Source organism: Urocampus carinirostris, chromosome 1 (genome assembly GCF_059441175.1).
Source record: "Urocampus carinirostris isolate Australia breed hairy pipefish chromosome 1, RoL_Ucar_1.0, whole genome shotgun sequence".
Taxonomy (NCBI): Eukaryota; Metazoa; Chordata; class Actinopteri; order Syngnathiformes; family Syngnathidae; genus Urocampus; species Urocampus carinirostris.
The window spans coordinates 39,355,924-39,376,454 of record NC_142349.1 but is presented as its reverse complement, the minus strand read 5'-3'; the positions used below and the strand labels follow the sequence as shown (position 1 = coordinate 39,376,454).

Here is a 20,531-nt window from a genome sequence, read left to right as displayed (position 1 = left end):
CTGAAAGTCAGTGGTGAACCAGAATACAAGCCATCACATACAGTAACTCTTCCAGTCACTCAAAAAGTGAATGGAGCTTTCAATCAGGAGAAGATGCCGTTAGGTAGTGTACCACGGTCACTGGATTTTTTGACCGTGAACCACAACGCCCTCGAGTTGGAGGACAGGCAGTGATGCAGGGTCATCTTCTCATGGTTCCCAGTTTAATTCATCCCTCCTGTTATTATCAATTAATAGTGGAAATTGCAATAATTAATAAGGAGAGCAACTGGCTGAGGTTGACAAATATGCAATATTTAGTTTAGTAGATACGTTTTATTGTTTAACGCTTATTTGAATAAACTTGTTATTACTGTAATTATTCTACCATTGCCTCTGACATGTCTCCAATAAAACATGATTTAACATATATGAAGTCAACATATTATGAAATGGCAATACAAAGTAATAGTTACTTTTTTACTGATTAATTTCAGAACTGATTCTTTTTTACTGACCCACTGCCCGAAGATAGCTCGGATGGGCTCCAGCACCCCTACGACCCTACTGAGGCGAAGCGGTGCAGATAATGGATATATACATATGTCAAATTATATTTTGCTGTGGCATGTTTTGATTTGACCCCATTTGGCAATTTTTTTTTTTAAAGTAAAATATATATTTTTAAAACCTTATTACTCCCCATCTAGTGACAATAGTTCCCTTCCCAAAGTACAGTACATACTTCATCTGCATTGAGAAGCATTTTCGTTATGAGTGTGCCTTGATAAAGGTAAAAATGAAACGGCAGCTTTATAAATGTAATCTATTGCCTATTTACTATTTCACAAAGCAAACTGGAAAAGGTTGTGATGCTGCTTTTTGCACATCAGGTCAGCCGCCATTCATTAGGTCAGTGGGCCCCGTGTCACCATTTTCAGTGCCCAAAAGCTGGCTCACCCACTTGGAAGAAAGCACATTGATTCCACTTGGGCCAGGTCAAAGTAAACAAGCTAAAATTTTCATTTATTCTTTGTAATAGTGAAAAGTGGACACTCTTTACCAATACTACGCGGAAGGAAATGACCAGTTTGCTGTCCGTTGCCTTAACACAAACATGTTATGACCGTAGAAGGGTTATGCAATAAAATGGGGTAAGTGCGTGTGTGTGTGGGTGTCTCATGGCCTTGTTTATCTCCCCCTTCCCTGATAAGATGAACCTTTGCCAAAGAGGCTGCGGGAACACAGCGGCTGCGCTGTCAAAACAGCGCCCACGAAACCAAACATGTTGTTCACTCCTTTTGCGGAACGACATCTTAAAGCAACGCATGTTTGTTCACCTTTTCAGTCACTGATGAGTAAAAGTGCCCCCACGCCCCCTCTCATCCACCCCAGCCAAGCTTGTTTTGATGTCCAATCACCATGTTTCCTAAGTCAATATTGACCGCAGACCCCATGAACCTTCAACCACGCACGTCAAGCGGGGTCATGCTACTGTTTACTGCGGCGATGTCACACATATTTTATATCAGCAGGTGCCGTGTCAATCATTAACCCCTTCCTTCACTGGTAGCATAAATGCGACCGTTTGGGAGGAGAACTTCAGAAAAAAAATATCACAGTAGAAATGTGCGGATTACACAAGAAGATGACTTTGACGGCGCTGGTTTTGGCGGCACTCGCGGCAGTGGCGAAGTTGTCACCGGTATTGGGCCCCGAGCCCATCCGATGCTCCCCCTGCACTCAGGAGAAGCTGAGCGAGTGCCCCGTAGTCCCCAGCGGCTGCGGGCAGGTGCTGAGGGAGCCCGGCTGCGGTTGCTGCTTGGCCTGCGCCCTGGAGAGAGGAAGCGCCTGCGGGGTTCACACGGCCCACTGCGCCCGCGGCCTGCGCTGCATGCCCAGGCCCGGTGAGGCCAGGCCACTACATGCCCTCACTCGGGGCCAGGGGATCTGCACCGAAGAGCAAGGTAGGAGTTTGATTTCTAGCGAGAAATAAAAATGTGGTGGCTCATCGTAGTGTTGGTGTTCAGAGGATGCGGAGACAGAAGCGGATCACAGTTCCCTGCAGTACATGCTGGCGTCGCCAGACCAGGATGGCGCTGACGCGCAGGAGAGCCTCAAGGCCAAAGTCAATGCCATCCGCAACAAACTGGTGCAGCAGGTGAGGTAGAATATGTAAAAAAAAAAAAAAAAAAATGTACAGTTGAATTAGGATGTTTAATTGTTGCCCGTTTTCTAATTGGAGATTGTAGTATTCATTTAAATGGAAAATGATATTGTTTTAATTGAATTGTCTTTCTTGCCAATAATATCAATGTTGTGAAAAATTGTATGCAGCGAGATTGGTAAGACTTGCGGGTAAACATGTAATTAAACTATAAAGAGAAAAAAACTCTCATGATAAAAAATATTTGCTGCTATGGACAAAGATACTTTACATTTTTACTTGGCAGGCCAGCAGTTTTCTTTGTTAATTGATGAACTCAAATACAATCAAATGAGGTTTACAGATATACTTTTAAGTACCTTAAAGGATGATTTTAAATATTTAAAACTTCTAAGAACATAAATTGCCAACTAAATGACTTCTTTAGATTATATTCATATGTTATTTGTAAATGAATTTCGACTCTCTATTTTTAAGCAAAATTATTTAAAATAAATTTTAGGATTTGATAAAAAAAAAAGACTATGAATGTATTTATATTAAAAATAATTTTAGTGGAGCGGTGCAAGATTATGGTTGAATGGATAATTTTAGTGGAAACCCTGATTTAACATGAGAAAATGACATTAAGTTTTCATTTTTAGTCCTTAATGGAAAATTTTCTGTTCGTAAATCCATGAGTTTGTCTTTTCTTCTGAGGTTCCTGCGGATCTTTCAAAGGCATTGAATTTCTTATTCTAAAAATAAGGCCTTAATTAGAATTAAAATGTCTTTAATCCAATTTTCGAAAGTCTTAAAAATGTGAGCACATGAATAAGATTTATATTTGTTTGAAGTCAAGTCAAGTCATATTTATTTGTATAGCCCTTAATCACGAAGAGTCTGGACTAAAAAGATTTAGTCACACTTTTTAAATAATTCACCGATTTACTTTCGTGGCAACATCGCACGACCCCATCAACAGAACATTCAAAATGTCGATGTGGTTTCAGTCGGGCCTTTCAGAGCAGACACATCTTTTGTCTACCCACAATACACATAGCAACTCTGGAACGTGGGAAAATAAAAATTGAATAAGTAGTGGCTGTCTATCAAATGTTATTAGCCTTGGCTAAAAGCTGTGCCAGGCAATGTTTAGAAGCCACAATGTATTGTGTGAAAAAAATGTTTGTTGTGGTTTTTTATTTGTGATTTTGTCTTAAATTTGATTTTGAAAGGCATTAAAATGTCTTTAAAATTCTTGAATTTAACTTGGCTTATGCTATAGAAACCCTGACTTCAAAAGTAATTGTTGGTAAACATTCAAGAGTTAAGTACTCTTAGCTTAAAAAAGGCAATACACATCCCTATTAATAAGATACCGTCCGTCGCAGGGAAATTGTGATTCAGGGATGTAATAATTGATTACAAAACTTTTTATTGACTTTTTTTTCCTTAATATTTAGTATTTTGCAATCTCCTAGCTTTTATCAATGTGCTTTCGTAAAAAAACAAACAAAAACCCCAAAACCTAACAATAATTAAATTCGTTTCCACTTAGTGTATTTAACTCTGGGAAACTCATGCAGACTAGAAAGTAACACATATAGAACACAAACATTGATTTAAATGATTAATTTAATTAATTAAAGGTCTTTCTGCTTTTTAAAGTTTTTCAATGAAAATATTTACCAGAGTATGGGAACTTCACTTTTATCTTTCACATCTATTATAGAAAGGAGCGAAAGTTTCTTTAAACATCTGCAACAAAATCCGGATGCTTTTTTTATTTTTTTATTTTTCTCATGTGTTTCTCAGCATTTTCGTGGGCCACCAATTGTCGCTTTTTCCATTAACATTTTTCTTCAACTTTAGGTCTGCACTTAACATCAGGTTACGTCACTCCTTTGGCCTTTTGTAGGACTGAAAACGACAAATGTGCACGCCTTCATTTAGCTTCCGATAAATGGCAACGGCTGCAATGTCATAACAGAAAGCCTCCATTGACGCTTCCCCCTTTCTCCACGCAGGGCCCGTGTCACATCGAGCTGGACGCCGCACTGGATGCTATTGCAAGCTCGCAACAGAACCTCGGCGAGAAGTTCACCACCTTCTATCTCCCCAATTGCGACAAGCACGGCTTCTACAAGGCCAAGCAGGTGAGCCGCGGCTTCTTGTTATTGGAATTCCAGCTTTTTTTGGACAACCGGCTCTTTTAGCTTGGCTCACTGAAAAGTGTTGTCTCTTTAGGATCCCAAACAGCTCTTCAAATTTTTTGTTGTTTCTTTATATTGGTCTATGACAAATTGTGTATTATACCACAATATTATAATAGCCTTATTTTTTCACTTTACAGTGAACCTTTCAGTAATTTAAAACTAACTTTTGTATACTACACAAACATAAAGTGAAATAACATAAAATCAGAGGTAAGGTCGAGCCTTAAAAAATCCACCCCAACCCAGCCCAGGCCCGTCAATTAATGTGTAGGACCGAGCCCGAAGCAAACCCGAACTTTTTGTATTTTATTTGTGAGGACTCGGGAGGAGAAAAGGTCATTAATGATCACAAATTAAAGCTTTATACAGTTAAACAAAAAACTGTATAAACATGAACATATCTTACATTTCTGTGCCTGCAAAAGGTTACACTGACCTACAATTTTCCATCATTGACGATTATTTTTGAGAGATGATGGGAAAAAGCAGAAGTGTGCCACTAGGAATCTACCACGGCTCTTTAAGGGTATTTGAGAACCATTGCTCTAACCCGAATCACAAAACATTGCATGCAATGGGAATCCAACCTAAGTAGTGGCAGTTAGAGAGCCAGCACAATACCACAACCCCACCAGTGGTACAAATAGCTTTAGATAAGGCATTAGTTTCTCATCATCGCACAATTTTTACCTACTGTTCCACAACACTGATTTGCATAGTGCATTCTGATAGGTTTAACACCCTCTACACTTCTTCACAAGTGTGTCAATAACCTCTTGGTTTAATATGTGTGCATATGTAAAATAACTTATTGTTGAAAGACTTTGTTTTCTCCATTCTCTAACATTCGTTGGTGTAGAAGTGTCGGAGAGACTGTAACCTATCACAATGCACAACGCAAATCTGTGTACCTGGTACCGTTAGTAAAAGAAGTGTAATAATAAGATGAGGTCTAATACAATGATTTCCAACTCAGTCTGGCTCAGAGGCTGGATCCTGACTTTCTTTTCTTAGGCGCGCCTGATCTGCAAAATAATGTTAATCTAAGTTTTTAGCTTTGTATGCTTCATCATTTAGCCTCAATTAGTAACCTACCCTACATATGGGGGTAACATATTTTCACGCTTGGCATTGAATGTGTTAACTTTATATTTTACCTGTTAACAGTCAAGTGAATTCAGATTTACACCTGAACCATCTTGCCACACAACAAAGTCAACACTCTCTTCCGACCACAGAGAGCATTTGGTTTGCATATATTAAAAAAATCAAAACTTTTGATTGAAATTTAGCCAAAATGGGGAAGATGCAGTAATTGGTCAGGCTCGGGCTGGGTCAGTCGGGCAGTTGTTTTTTTATGTCTGATCTCTCTTATCACTACCGACCTCATTCACAGTTTCTCCACTGTTTCCTCCCCAGTGCGAATCGTCTCTAGTGGGGCCGCCAGCCCGCTGCTGGTGCGTGTCGGCATGGAACGGCAAGATCCTCCCCGGTGCTGGCGACATCCCCAGCAACTCCGAATGCCACCAGGAAGTCACACACTGAAGCGGGAAGTGAGCCACAAACAAGGACCTCCCCCTCCTTTTTCGTAAAGCCGGGTTGTAAATGATTTTATTTATTCATGACACGTCATTTTTTTACCCCCTCCACCCCCAATTGTAAATAGGGCAGCACTGTATGCGTTTGTATTTCTGACTAAATAACTCCGTTTCTCAAAAACCACAGCTCTGTATCCACTGCCAAGCTCCATTTCAGGGCCTTCTTGTTTTCCTTTTTCTTTTTCAATTCATTCATATCCACACAGCCGTTCATTCATGCAACATGTTGACATTGTCTGCATGCATCTTCATTTCCTCGATGGGGGATACTTAAAGTTCCGCAAGTATGTGTATGCTGGTCAAGCACAAACATATGAGAGCTCATCCAAGCCTCAACATTTGTCTACCTCGGCATTCACCCACTTTTTTTACCCCACAATCTGTCCACTGGGGTGATGCTTGTTCCTTTGTTTTTTAAGCATATTCTGCATTTATTCTAATATTTATTACTTATTCCAGTGTGTTAATGCAGTAATTACTTTATATTTCTTTATTTATGTATCTATGTAAAATATATTACAAAAAATATTTGTTGTTGCTGTCTTATTTGTCACAAAATACCACTAAAACAATAAATATGTGGCAAGTAGTTGGTGTGACCTTCAATTCCACACATTAATTAATAGTGGAGGTTTTTTTCTTAGTGTATTGACAAAACTTGGCCTAATCTATAACTTTGCTATTCTCTTCCACAATCTACTGGATTGTGTCTTCATTGCAGCCTCAGTCAGCTCATTCATGGTGCGCGTGAAAGTACTTGCAGATTAGTAAACTCTTTTTTTTTGGGGGGGGGGGCTTTGGGTTGACGTTTGGACGCTACTAGAAGTAGGCCTTTTCTTACTTTCACCATTTTTATCCTACACTGACACACATAAATAAAAAACCTGCAAATACGAGAATGATGCTATTCTCCAGGACTCTTTCTAGCCCCCATTCCTCGTTCCTACTGTGTTCCACCCTGAACCGCAATGTCAAAAATAAGATAAATGCATGTAATGTATATGCAGTAGAAAATTATACTGGTTTGAACGGATGCTTGAAATCCTAGAAAAATACTTGAACTTTAACATTGAGTTTTCAAGGGTTGGAAAGTGTTTGAGTTTTGGGTAACAAGTCTGCTCAAGAATGACGCAGACACTGCTCTCTGGTGGCTTAAGCTTTGCCATTGCACTTCTTTTTCCCTAGTGATTACAGGCAGCACACATTGGTTTGTTGACATTGTCCTATGAAGCATCATCACCCTGTGTGGGTCACACCCAAGAGAACAGGTGCAGCTACAGCTAAACAGGGCACTATGAAATGGGTATTAGTGCAATTATTATGTATCAATTATGGACATTCATTCCAGGGCATGCAAACACTTAAGGTAACGCCTCCCAGTGGTAAAATGTTATTTTAATTTTTACCCAACACCTAATAAGTAAAAAGGTTTGTCTCAAACAAATATTTGCGAATTACTCAAGATCTAAAAATCATGTCTTCAAATGTTAAGGTAGATCACAAATACTTAAAGTGAGGACATTTCTAACGCCACTCAAAGAGGATGGGGTTTTGAGGGGAATTATGTGTTTTTCCAGTGTGTGGGATGTATAAATTGAAAACACCATATCTTCACTGACGATCATGTGGAAAAATCATTTAACGCATCCCAAAATACAATCAATAATGGTAATCTTTGAAAGACTTTCAATAATCACACTTGGTGGACTATGTTCAAACGATGGGGCAGGGGTTAAAATGTACACCTATTGACAGTGTATGTAACCTGCTTATAGGGGAAAAATATAATCACAATCACTGCTAATGCTGGTTCATTGCTAATGCTAACATTATGTTAGCAAAGTGACAGACATTAATTCTAAAAAGCAGGGATGTCAAACCTAATTTTGCTCTGTGGCCAGATCCACTTTATGTTCTCAGATGGGCCGGATCTGTAAAAGGTTATCAACTCCAGATTTTGAGCTTTGCTTTTCAGTATAGTGGAACCTCGGTTTTCGAACGCCTCTCAGTTCGAACAAATCGGTTCTCGACCAAAATATTTGAGAAATTCTTGCTTCTCTTTTCGTTCAAAAAAACGGAGTTCGAACGCCGGTACACTAGGGGCGATGCCGAGCGGCGTACGGGTGTTGATTGCCCCCACCCCTCGTGAAGAACTGTTGTCACGTGAGCGTGCACTTCTTTTTGCATTCGTTTTTAATATCGGTGAAGGGAGTGTTTTAACCCCTAATTATGCCTCGGAAGAAGGTCGGTGCAAGCAGCAAAGTTGCTACCGGTGAAAAAAGAAGAGTAGTGCGTACAACTATTGCATTTAAGAAAGAAATAATAGCAAAATATGAAGAAAATGTGCGAGTTTCCCTTCTTTTGAGGGAATAGAGCATGGCTTCTGCAGACCACCACAAAGGTAAAAAATCCTATTCATAAATCTTTTATTTATCCTTTAACCGCTCACGACTTGTTGTGGAGACCCGGGTGCTAAATGACGTGTAAACGACCTGATTTTTTTATTTTTACACATTCATGAACGTACGATTAGCCTGGGTTAGCTTCATGTTTACGTTCGTGGTAAACATTCAGATTGTTGGAACGGATTAAGACGTTTTTACATTACTTTTAAAGGGAAAAACGATTTTCGGTGATCGACTTAATCGGTTTTCGAACAGGGTTCTGGAACGGATTATGGTCGAGAACCGAGGTTCCACTGTACTATTATGCTTTGTCATTCTACCTACATTGGTAACCTACTATTTGCACACATGTTTTAACAAACAATGAGGAAGAAAGATGTTCATGTTTGGCATTGAATGTGTTGACTGGTCAATTTTAACAAAGGAGTAAATGTAGTTTTACACCTGAAACAACTCACCAGGCTATGCAAATTCAACAGTGCCCTTCAGTGGTTGGAGAGAGCATTTGGTGTGAGTTTATTTATAAAAATCACAACTTCTGATAGACATGACTTAAACCTCACTTCGTTTTTTGACATACTCAGAAATGTATGGCAGGACTGATTAAACCATCCAACGGGCCAGATCCAACCCATATGGTATGTTTAAAATGCCTGCTTCAAAGGCTCATTTGCCAAGGGACTTGCCCCACGGACAGACTGAAGAAATCTTTTCTTCCTCACGCCATGAGGCTCTTTACTCCGCCGAGTGGAGTTAAAGGCCCACACTAAACCACACCCCCTACATTGCATATTACCGTACTTTTTTTGCAGTGTGTATTTTATGTAGCACTATTTAAATACAACACACTACAGTGGGTATTAGCACGTCACATTGGGTATATGTATATTGTATTCCTTTTGCTTTTTCATTGTATTGTTCTCAGCGAAGGGATGCTGCTGGAAATGTGAATTTCCCTGCGGGGATGAATATAGTATCTATCTATCTATTTATCCTTCAAATGTCATAAAAGGACCGTTTGTCCATCTTCTGTTCTTAGTCGATTCCAATATGAAATAACAGCTTTTACAACGAATGGACTGTTGTGCTAAGATATATTTTAGTGATACGACCTATGACAATTAGAACGATTGTGATTGTAGCCACCAAAAAAAAAGATGAAAATACAACATACATAGTTTGGTCTTTCCTTTATTAAGTAAAAATAGACATTTGAGAGTTGTCATGTACTGTACATGCAAACTAAATATTTGCCTCCAACTGGGTTTCTGCGCATTTACAAAAATATGCCCTGTTCTGCCATAACATCATCATACACTGTACACAAGCCAATAGTAACACATTTATTTAATACATACGAATCAAATAACATTTTACAGAAACACATTTGTGCGCTTGTTCAATGATTTTAAAATAACAAAAAATGTGCCTGGATCCCATCTAGGCTCCCTGACCAAAATGATGACTGCCAGAACTAAGATCATTTTGTTTTATTATTTTAGTTTAAGAGGAAAACATCAGTCTAATTTATCTGCCAACCGATGTGAAGTGGTATCTATTGGACAGGCATTTTTTGCTGAATAGCTTCAAAGCAAAGGCTTCTTTGTCCAAATTGAGCAAAGGCCATTTTGTCTGTTGTTGTCAACTGTAAAGGAAACCAAAGAGATTCAAGAAGCAAACAATCAAGGCCTACTTGTTATTAAGTTGGGTTGTGAGTTTCAGTTGACAACTGAACACTTGCGAACATGTTTTGGATGTATCCATAATACATCCAAAACATGTCCAACACATCACTAATTCCTGACTAAATTGGAAATGCCATATACAGTGGTGCAAATAAGTATTTAGTCAAACACCGATGGTGCAAGTTCTCCTACTTGAAAAGATTAGAGGCCTGTAATAGTCAATATGGGTAAACATTAACTATGAGAGACAGAATGTGGTAAACAAAGGAAAATCACATTGTTTGATTTTTAAATAATTTATTTCTAAATTGGAATGGAAAATAAGTATTTTGTCACCTACACGCAAGCAAGGCGTGTGAACGTCTTCTAATAAGGTCTAACAAGGCTCCACTCGTTACCTGTATCAATGAAACCTGTTTTAACTCATTGTTAAAAAAAGACTCATGTCCACAACCTCGGTCAGTCTCCCTTCAAAACTCTACTAAGGCTAAGACCAAAGAGCTGTTGAAAGATACTAGAGTCAAAATTATAGACCTGCACCAGTCAGATTGAAGAAATACAAGACCACTAATAACCTTCTTTTGATCTGGGCCTCCATGCAACATCTCACCCGGTACGGCAAAATGACAACACAAACGGTGAGCAAAAATTCCAGAACCACTCAGGGGGGACCTAGTTAATGGCCTTGAGAGAGCTGGGACTGGACCACAGTGACAAAGGCTACTTCGAGTAAAACAATTTGCCACCAGGGATTCAAATCCTGCACTGCCAGACGTGTCCCCCTGCTGAAGCCAGTACACGTCCAGGCCTGTCTGTGGTTCGCTAGAGAAAGGAAAGAATGAATGGGGCTACGTATCTAGATTTTTTGAGTGGACGTCTCCTTCCACCAGCAAGGGCATTGAAGATGAGGTGTAGCTGGGTCTTTCACCATTCAATGATCTCAAACACACAGCCAGGGCAACAAAGGACTGGTTTCGTCAGAAGCATTTCAAGGTCCTGGAGTCGCCTACTCGGTCTCCAAATCTCAACTTCATTGAAAATCTGTGGAGGGAGTTTAAAGTCCGTGTTGCCCAACGACAGCCCTGAATCATCTGATCTGCAGGGAGGAATAGGTCAAAACACCAGAAACGGTGTGTGAAATTATTGCCAACAAAGATTACATAAAAAGGTATTGGGATTAACTTCTGGAATTGACCAAATACTTATTTTCCACCATGATTTCCAAAAACATTCTTTAAAAATCAAACAATGTGATTTTCTTTTTTTTTTGTCCATATTCTTTCTCTCATGGTTGAGTTGTACCCAAGTTTACAATTGCAGGCCTTTCTAATATTTCTAAGTGAGAGAACTTGCTCAATTATTGGTTGACTAAATACTAATTTGCCCCACTGTAAAATAATTTGTCTACAAACCTGTTAGCCTCAGCCGATTGCTCCCATTATTAGTGATTGCAAGTCCCCTTATTAAGCGAAAATAAACCTTACAAACACAATGCGGCACCTGTTAACTCACAGTAAGACAGACTGTACAATAACATGACAATATTACCAATCTAAGATGACGTTGCCGTCTGCTACCAGTGACCAAAACGTTTGGGATTAGACTAGAAATCCATCAGTCCTTCCCGCACAAATCTTTTTATATGACGTACACAATTAGAAATGATCAAAGATCCTATGAAATACTGGGAAATTGTATAGGCTGACATATGACTACAAAAAAGTAAAATCAACTTAAAGGGACAGCGTGTTTTATTTAAATATTAGATTTCACTGTATGGTGTAGTGCAACCGGAAAAGAGTGTTAAAAACTACGAACAACAGAGACTCAAAATGACCAAACCTCACCATTTACTGTACTTCCCAATTTTTTTCCCAAACCATTTTGTGGGTGTTGAGTAGCAGCAAGATAAAGGTGGACAATTATGTCAGGTCACATTAAGTGAAACTTGTTTTATGTGAAATTAATGCTTATCTCTCGACCTACTGCTGTTATTCTAAAATTGCATGTTTGTATAGAGTTATTTTTAATGATAGATGTTTTTGAACACTGGGAGGAGCTAAATAATTCACATGGTTACCTTGAGGTTATCTTTATTGTTCAGAAATTAATTTGGGCATTATGTAATGAGGAAGACGTGAACCTGACAACACGTTGCATTTGAGGAAACTGGGAAAACCAAATTTTCCCCTCAAACCACTTGAGGAAAAGTTAAACAATAATAACAAATTGTGTTGTTCTGGTTATTATGTGTTAAGTCCGGGATTGGATACTCAAATGTTGAAAGAGCCATATTGTATTTCCCCAGAAACCGCATATTTTTCTATGATCAAACATTTTTGAAAACACATCAGGGGGCACCAAAGTACCACATGCGGCTCCAGAGCCGCTGGTTGCCGATCTCTTTGTAAAAAGAAACTGTCGATTAGCTAGGTTTCAGTAACAACACTTCAAAATCAATATATAACTAAAGGGAGATGTTTAAGTTGAGTATTGCATCGTGCTGTCTCTCCATTTGTGTTGCTTATGTTGAGTGATGTCCGATTGAAGCTAAAACTTCCTGGTTATGAGACCCAAAAAGTCCGATGTCCCTTTTTTCTTAGTTACAGTTTTAATAGACGAGCCTAGAATAATAGAAGATATATATAGCCAAAGCTTACTTGGGGAGGCTTTTAAACTTCCATCGTCTCAAGCGGGTGAGATAAAACCACATACTCTGTGCTTGAAACGGCGCCACCGTACTGCATTTAGTGGTATTTTGCAGGTACATACAACATAAACTTGCCCACCCTTCATCGGTTTTGTGTTTAGCATTGCGTTGCTGGTGGATTAAGGGTCATGTATTACTTCATTAGTGAAATAATCCATAATACATACATCGGGGCGGCAGTAGCTCAGGAGGTAGAGCGCTCGTCTTGGGATCAAGGGATCCCAGTTCGAATCCCGACTCGTCCGTGTTACATGTCGAAGTGTCCTTGGGTAAGACACTGAACCCCTAATACCCCCAATAAGCAGGTTAGCGCCTTACATGGCTGCAAGGCCGCTATTGGGAAATGTGGAGCACATTGTAAAGCGCTTTGGGAAGTCATTGACTTGAAAAGCGCTATATAAATGCAGATAATTTCATTTCATTTCATTTCATTTCATTTCAATAAGAACTGTCATGGAGTTACCCACCATATTGTAATAACTAGAGTTACAAAAATCTATTAATAACATGAACAAAACAGTACTTGTACTCAATTGTGTTCCATGAATGCGTTCCTTTAAAACACAATACTCCCAACACTGGCTACAAGTGACCATTTTGCAGTTTTTTCACTATGGGACTGAAAACTGTGACATTGTTTTATTGTATTATCTGTCCACTCAACGAGTGTTTCTCAACTGGTGGGTCAGAACCCAAAAGTTGGTGGTGGACCCTTTTTCTTTGGGTGGCTAGCCTTTGCCTTGGCAACATCATGCCAGGAATAAAAAAATGGAAGGATAATTACACTCCTTAAAAGGTAGATGGCGATGATCAGCTTTATCCCCACTGTGTTTGAGAGGGACCATATCTCATTTTATTGTGATTTTATTTGTTTTATTTCATTTTTATTCCCATAATAATGTGTCTCAGGAAAGTTAATGGTAGGGGAAAGGAAACGTGGAAAACAGTGATCGAGTTAAAGATGGAAGTGATTGCAAAAAAGGTTGACGAGTGAATGTTGTGAGTATGTTGTAAATGAGTTTCCATTAAATGTTTTAAAAGTTTTATATTTCCGGCTTTTTACCAATATATTTATCTTCGTCCATCCACTTCACTGGGCCGCTCATCTCTACTAGGGTTGCAGGGGACACCTTGAACTGGTGCCAACCACAGAGACAGCTCACTCGCTTATACAAACCTCGGGACAATTTGGACCTGCATATTAACCTGATATCTTCATTTTCTTTATTATTAAATTATTATCTATGTTTTATGTACATTTTATTAATGCTTTGGGTACAACTTTTTTTTAGTGTGTGGCTATTTTAAACCAGTTTCTGGGGGTTGCTTATATCCAATGTATGCTTATATGCCAGTATATGCAGTACTTGAACTAGTTTAGGTTTTGTTTTTTGAAACAAAAAAACCCCCCAAAAACTCGTGACTATATTCTTTCTCTGCCTTAAACTGTAGAATCCTTGCATTTGATACGTTTGAGAAGTGGAATTATTTTCTTGATATGGGTTGCAGCTTGTCATTGGGGTGCAATGGTGGGTCCTCAAATCAGACTAGTTCAGAACCAACGCACTAAATATCAGTTCAATAATTACCGTGCATCCTTATCATTAATAACGCACACAACTGTGCTTCCCTTCAACTTCTTGCAATAATTGCTTGGATTTTCTTCCTCGTTTGTTCCTTGTATCAACAAAAGGTCCATTAGATAGAGAAAGCAAACATCCGGATATTGGCCCTCTCCCATCATCCTTAGAGTCACTGCTTGTTTACAGATCTTTAACCTGCCCCCAAGTCCTTTCCGGGACCCTATTGGCTCCTTGAGCTGGAGTGCCGGGAGACTCCTTGCTCCTTCCCATCGAAACCTGGCAAGGGTTGCCCGAATTTGTCCACGCACCAACAGAAGCCTCGCTTTCTGCCCTTGGATGGACGGCACTGCGAGTGGAGAAAAGGGACAGAGTGAGGCCAAACGTAGTCAAAATTGAAAAAAAAAAAAAAAACAGTTTGAATGTGCGGCATTATGGCTAATAGGCCCCCTTAGTCAATGAAGGAAAACGGCAATAGTTAAGAAGCATTAATGGGCAGATTGTGCTTGAGTGGACGCAGCCTTGGCCACTCGGCGTGCTGTGGTATTTTCAGCAACTTTTATGGTCCACCTCCTGTTACGCACACATATAGAGACCTTAAAAGTAAACAGAAACCTGCTCAAATATTTGCTTAGGGACCTTCGCGAACAACTGAGAACCCAGATCTATTTTCAGATGCCGGTGGCAGCACGAATCATCTGTTGCTGATTATACCCATGACTCCAAATTATGGGTACTACAAATGACTTACAGAGTCTGTGTGGAGAAACTCCAGGGCTGTTATTTTTTTGCCAATTTTACTAAAGGTCAACACCCGCTCTTGTAAAACATGCGAGCGTTTCTCAGCCGCCGGGACGGGAGTCGTGCGCCTGCATCGCAACACACGTCGGCTAAGAATAGCAGAACGTCGAAAAGATATCTCAGAGGAGGATAGGTGTATGGCTCTTGAGCGGACGGTTCGGCTCCAAGAATTGCGCTCATCCGAATTTGAGCGGACCGCATGAAAAAGTGCAGTGCTGCATATTGTGTTGCCACCACTCTACGCAAACAATTAGCCGGACTTCTTATAAGATGATTCCAGGTGAAAGGAAGGTCCTGGTTTATTCACTTGCAGTCATTTCAATCCCTTCTTTACCTTTAACGGTTGAAATGATGAAACAAAAAACAGATGTTGAACAAGAAACTGGAACGACAGAAGCGTCCTTTTGAAGGCTAATTGAAAAACATCAGTTATGTTTTTTTCTGGTCATGTTTTTCCCTTTAATTTTCATTGTTTTCTGAAAACTTTCAGAAGAGCGTACTTTCTTGTTTGGGGGATTTTTTTGTTTTGCCTTTTGTTCCCCCAAATATTGATTTTTATTCATTTGTTTATTTCAATCTGTTGTTTTGAAGATTATCAAAATTTAGTTTTCAGTTTTGATGTTTATTGATGTAATTATTTTATTTATTTTTTCTGTTTGTGTATTGATTTGTTTGTTTTTTCTGTTTGTTTGTTTGTCTGTTTGCTATTTAAAAACCAACAGAAAAAAGTGATTCCATTAGACTTCTACAAAATTTTCAATGCACAAAATGACATTTCTTAGACCCATACAGACTCAGGTTCTTAACTCTTGGTAGTCACCGATACGGATAACCAGAAACCAATATAATTAGTAAGGAATAACCCCTATTGATTTTTTATTATTACTCCTACTTTTTCTTTATTTTCTTTAATTTGTGATTTATAGCACTGCATTATAACAGGGCCATTACAGAGCAATAAACAATGGTATTAACTACCGTCAAAAGTAGAGGTAACATCCGACTCGATCTGGTCACTCATTTCGAGCAGCCGTTTGCAAGTTCGTTACAATGGCGCCTACTGCTGCAGAGATGGTGTGTAATTACCATACGGAGCTTAGTGGTAGTTTACCGTGCCGGCTGGCTACAAAAACGGTTAAATTGGGGTGCCTTGATTCTACGCTCTGCAATGGCCAGGCATTGTATTACAAATAATTGCTGACAAAAATGAACATCCGCTGAAAACATTTGCATCTGCTGGCCATGGTTGTAGGTATGAGTGGACTTATTTTGAGTAGCTTGCAGGTCGGATGTTACCTGACTTGGTACCTTTATAAGGTGGTAGCTCTTTAAACCAGGACCTCTACACACAAAAATGAGGTATGAGTTTTACCTGCAACAAAACTCTTGCTCTCTATACAAAAGAAAATCCAGATCACAAGCTGTCCCAGAGGCTACCACCAGAGACAGCTCGAGACCACTCACCACTCATGACTGCTTATAGCTAGCATCAGCTTGTCCAGGCAAAAATGGAAATTGTGTGTACGTTTACTCAAAGCTACAGTAACTTTAAATAATTTTAAGTGAACACTAAGTGCTTACATATCATCAACAGTCTCTTGATCTCATACCTGTAAACCTCTGCCAAATACTCCTCTTATTAATGATTGCAAATCCTCCTTTTATAGTGATAATACACCTTACAAAGCCAACGCTGCACCAAATTAGTCACGGCAAGACAGACTATGTAGGATTGCGACAATAATAACGATTTACGATCATGAGACTGACATGATCCGGATTAGAGCCATACAAGAATTGTTATACGGTGTGCAGAATTTGAAACAAAACAAAAATGAGTACATTCGGGGACACGTATAAGTTGACAGGGATGTAATCTCTGACACTCTTCCCTCCCCCTCCTTTGCACCGCACACAAATCTTCATTGAGGTGACTGCCTCTGGGGTAAGTACTCATAATAAACTTGCATTTCATTTGGTTAAGATCATCTTATTTATCTAATTTCTGTATATTTTATGTTTAATTACAATTTGAATGTGTTTTACTGATCAGGAAGATGTATTTTATTTCTATTTAGGGTACACTGATTCTTTTGGGAGGTCGGGAACGGGCCCATTAGCTTTTGATTGCTTCCTATCGAGAAGATTTGCTCGTTAGACGAGCAATTCGAGCTACAAGAAGGATCCCAGAGCAAGTTCAGCTTCTATGAAGAGGCATCAGTGTCTGCAGCAACGATAACAAATAACCTTTTTTTGTTCTCCTCAAAACTTTTATGAGGGACTGAAAAACTGAGCTTAAACCATACAAAAAAAAGCTTTTTAAAAGTACGTTAGGTACTGAATGAGTTAAGTGCGTGGCCTGCAACGAGAAAAGCGATGCAGCGGTGCCTAAGTGCCTCCATATGAACGCGTACGAACCGCTCATTTATAACAAGCCCGTTGCGGGCTGAGCGAGGGATGCGAGGGGTGGGCGGCGGGGGCACGGCCACCGCTCTATTTCTGGGATGGCTTCTCAAAAGTCCGGCAATTATGGGGTGAGGACGTCGGGTGCAGGCCGCCACCTTGACGGAAAGTCGGTTCCCGGCCAGGCAGCGCCCGTCGCTGGGGTTTGGTCCCTGCGGTCACAGTCTCCAGCGCCAGTGGCTAGGGGTCTACCTCACTGGTGCAGCGGTGCAATGATGAGGCTCTAATAACTACCGATGAATACAGGAGGACAGATTCTTGTCTATAATTGGGCTGCAGGAGGCTCACAGTTTGAGTCACTGCTTTTCCTTTCTGTGAACGGGAAGTAAGACGTTTGGCCCTGCTCTTGAGAAATAAAGAGCTTGTGTGCTGTTTATGTTTTGGAAGGAACGATTTGGAAACCTCGAAACAGCCTTACGGCGTTGTTGTTGCAACTTTCAGCTTGGCGCTGCAGTGAGTCATTTATTCATTTTGCACTGTTTTTTTTTTTTTTTTACTTCAGATGTCTTTTCTGATGTACCATTTAATTTGAGAGAATTGTAATAAAACCCATGAAAGCCATCTGCCGATGTCCTCAGTTTTAACAATAGAAGTGATTACATAACACTGTAATGTAGTTTTCAAGGTCTAATGTTAAATTGCCCTATGGGTATTTTTGGAGTTCTCAGATGGTCTGTCTATTTCGGGGATGCAGAAAAAAATAATTGTTTTGTTGATGGATAGATCATGTACGTATGTATATATATATATATATATATATATATATATATATATATACACAATCTCTTTGGTGTATCTGACAATGAATGAGATTATTGTTTTATATATATATCCGGATGACTTTCTGTCGTCTCCATTCTCTAACATCTGTGCCTCGTACCGTAAGTAAAAATAGTGCGACAATGAGATAAAAACTAATGCCTTTTCATGTGTCATCCATATCCATATGCTCTGTGCCCAAGGCTCGATTCCCGTTGCATACAATGCTTTGCATTACTGTCAGCAATCTTTGTCAATTGATCAATCGCAAATACGGTGGAGTAGTGTAATACCTGGTGTAGTAATGCACATGAATAAAAACTGTATGCATTTCCAATTCCATCCATCAATATTTTCCAGGACATAAGGCGCACCGGGTTGTAAGGTGCGAATTTCAGGCAGATTTAGGATTTTTAGCCGTGCTTAATAGTTTGAAAAAAACAGTATATGATGTCAAAAAACAACCCTTTGAGAAAAGACAAAGTCAAATTGATAAAGAGTAAAAAATTAACGCTGTTAAAAAATCTATAGATGTCTTAGGTGTCAATTATCCTTTTTGTTACTCTGATGGCAGTGAATGAACTCCAAGCAACGAAAAAAAATGATCACACATAGCAGCTACTGCGGTCGGATTTCCTACCTGCTTTTTCTTATAAAACCCTTTTTTGTCGCAGTTGGGTATGCGGAAACCTTGCGGATTGAGGATGTCCGTTATCTTGAGGCTGCTGAGGATGCTCTCGATTTCTCGCCGACAGGGACCCTGCACACACACAAAAGGCAGCGATAAGTTTTTTTTCTTGAAATTGTTGCCGGCCAATCGTTGTCGGTTTATTTTCAGTTTTGGGTAGATGACATTTATTAAACTGTAAGTGGCAATGCTGTCAACTGAGCCGGAGCGCACTCTTAATTTTCTTGGCAGTGATATCACTTACCTATCTGAGCGACGATGTATAACCAAAATCAGAATTGAGAGTTACCATCACGTAATCTACATAAGGGAAACCTGAGTTAGGCGGCCATAGTGGACGGGTGGGTGTTTACCTCAATATTATTGTGATTGACATTTGAAATATGGCGATCAAAGCTTTGGTTTGAATGTTGTTGAACGTTTAAGGCTAAGTTACGACAACAAATGTTCGCTAATGTACAAACAAGACCCATGTGCGCTAGAGAAAAGCCTGTGGTATAAGGGTCAGGGTTCAAATAATGTGATCACTGGGACTCTTTTCAGCCAGCAAGGTGTTTAAGCATGCCTTCGCCATTCTTGGATGTAAGGTTCCTGGGGCAACAGGGGACTGATTTAGATATTAGAAACTCCAGTATTTGATAACTGCTTCAACTGAGTTTGAGCGTCGGATAATTGAAGTTCATGCCCTTCCAAACCAAGCCGTTAATGCTTGCTTATTGGTAAAACTTTGTAGTTGTTATACAGCCTTGCCTTTTATGGGCCGTGTTTATTTTTTATTTTTTACTAGATTTTCAATTCCTTTCCTCTACAAAACGCCTTTTGTTACTTCGATTATCCCTATTAAAGAGTGTCAAACTAACACATGTGTCCACACGATCCCCTCCAAACAAAATAACACAACGGGGCGAATTACGTTAATTTGGAGCCTATCTCTGCCCGACATTCACCGGATAAGGGTGCACTCTTATCACCCAGGCTTTCAGGGACACTCTGTGCTTTATTAGGAGCTCATTTTGTCTGGGAGACGACGCAACATTTTCTCCCTAGGGTTTATGGTGCGCACCCACTATCTCGGAATGCAGCATTGCAAGTGAGGTTCTAACTCTGGTCTCCACTCACTTTGTAACAGTGATTAGAAATAAGCAATAAAATCACCAACAATGAAGCCAAATTCTTCTTTCATTTCAACATTCAACAAAATAGGTGTACAACCATATACATATATAACATCAAAGACCGGTGGACCCATCCAATATGGCCGACAGTTTACTTTTGGGTATGCGTGTGACTTAACGCAAAAACTCATGATCAAGTACCATTATATCAGAGGTTCCCTCGCCTGATTTACGTTCCCACTCAGTGAAAGTGCGAGCCTGAGTGTTAACGCTTGGCTGTCTCAACATGTGCCCTCTGACTGACCGTAACCATTCCAGAGTTGTAGCCGGATTTGGCTCCAATCTGTGACCCTGCGAGGGGTTAAAAGGTAAAGAAAACGGCT

General features: G+C 39.7%; 2 protein-coding genes across 3 annotated transcripts in view; one reads left to right on the top strand and one right to left on the bottom strand.

Annotated features, from left to right (window-relative positions):
- Positions 1-1,445: 1,445 nt before the first annotated feature.
- LOC148374602 (insulin-like growth factor-binding protein 1) lies at positions 1,446-6,531 on the top strand. The gene is made up of 4 exons (XM_088338530.1): positions 1,446-1,946; positions 2,010-2,140; positions 4,156-4,284; positions 5,764-6,531. The coding sequence occupies exons 1-4, from the start codon at positions 1,607-1,609 to the stop codon at positions 5,887-5,889; spliced, it is 726 nt and encodes a 241-aa protein (XP_088194656.1). The 5' UTR covers positions 1,446-1,606; the 3' UTR covers positions 5,890-6,531.
- Positions 6,532-9,522: 2,991 nt separating this feature from the next.
- LOC148374601 (insulin-like growth factor-binding protein 3) overlaps positions 9,523-20,531 on the bottom strand; it is a 29,806-nt gene continuing 18,797 nt past the window's right edge. Inside the window, exons 3-5 of one of the 2 annotated variants that reach the window (XR_015850753.1) lie at positions 18,986-19,105; positions 11,445-14,671; positions 9,523-11,128 (exon numbers count right to left, since the gene is read on the bottom strand). Coding sequence is in view for 1 of the 2 variants with exons in the window: in XM_088338515.1 (XP_088194641.1) it covers positions 14,546-14,671; positions 18,986-19,105 (246 nt within the window). In the remaining variant the exon portion in view is untranslated. Of the gene's footprint in view, positions 14,672-18,985; positions 19,106-20,531 lie in introns of both variants that reach the window. The other variant, XM_088338515.1, reaches the window with a different exon arrangement.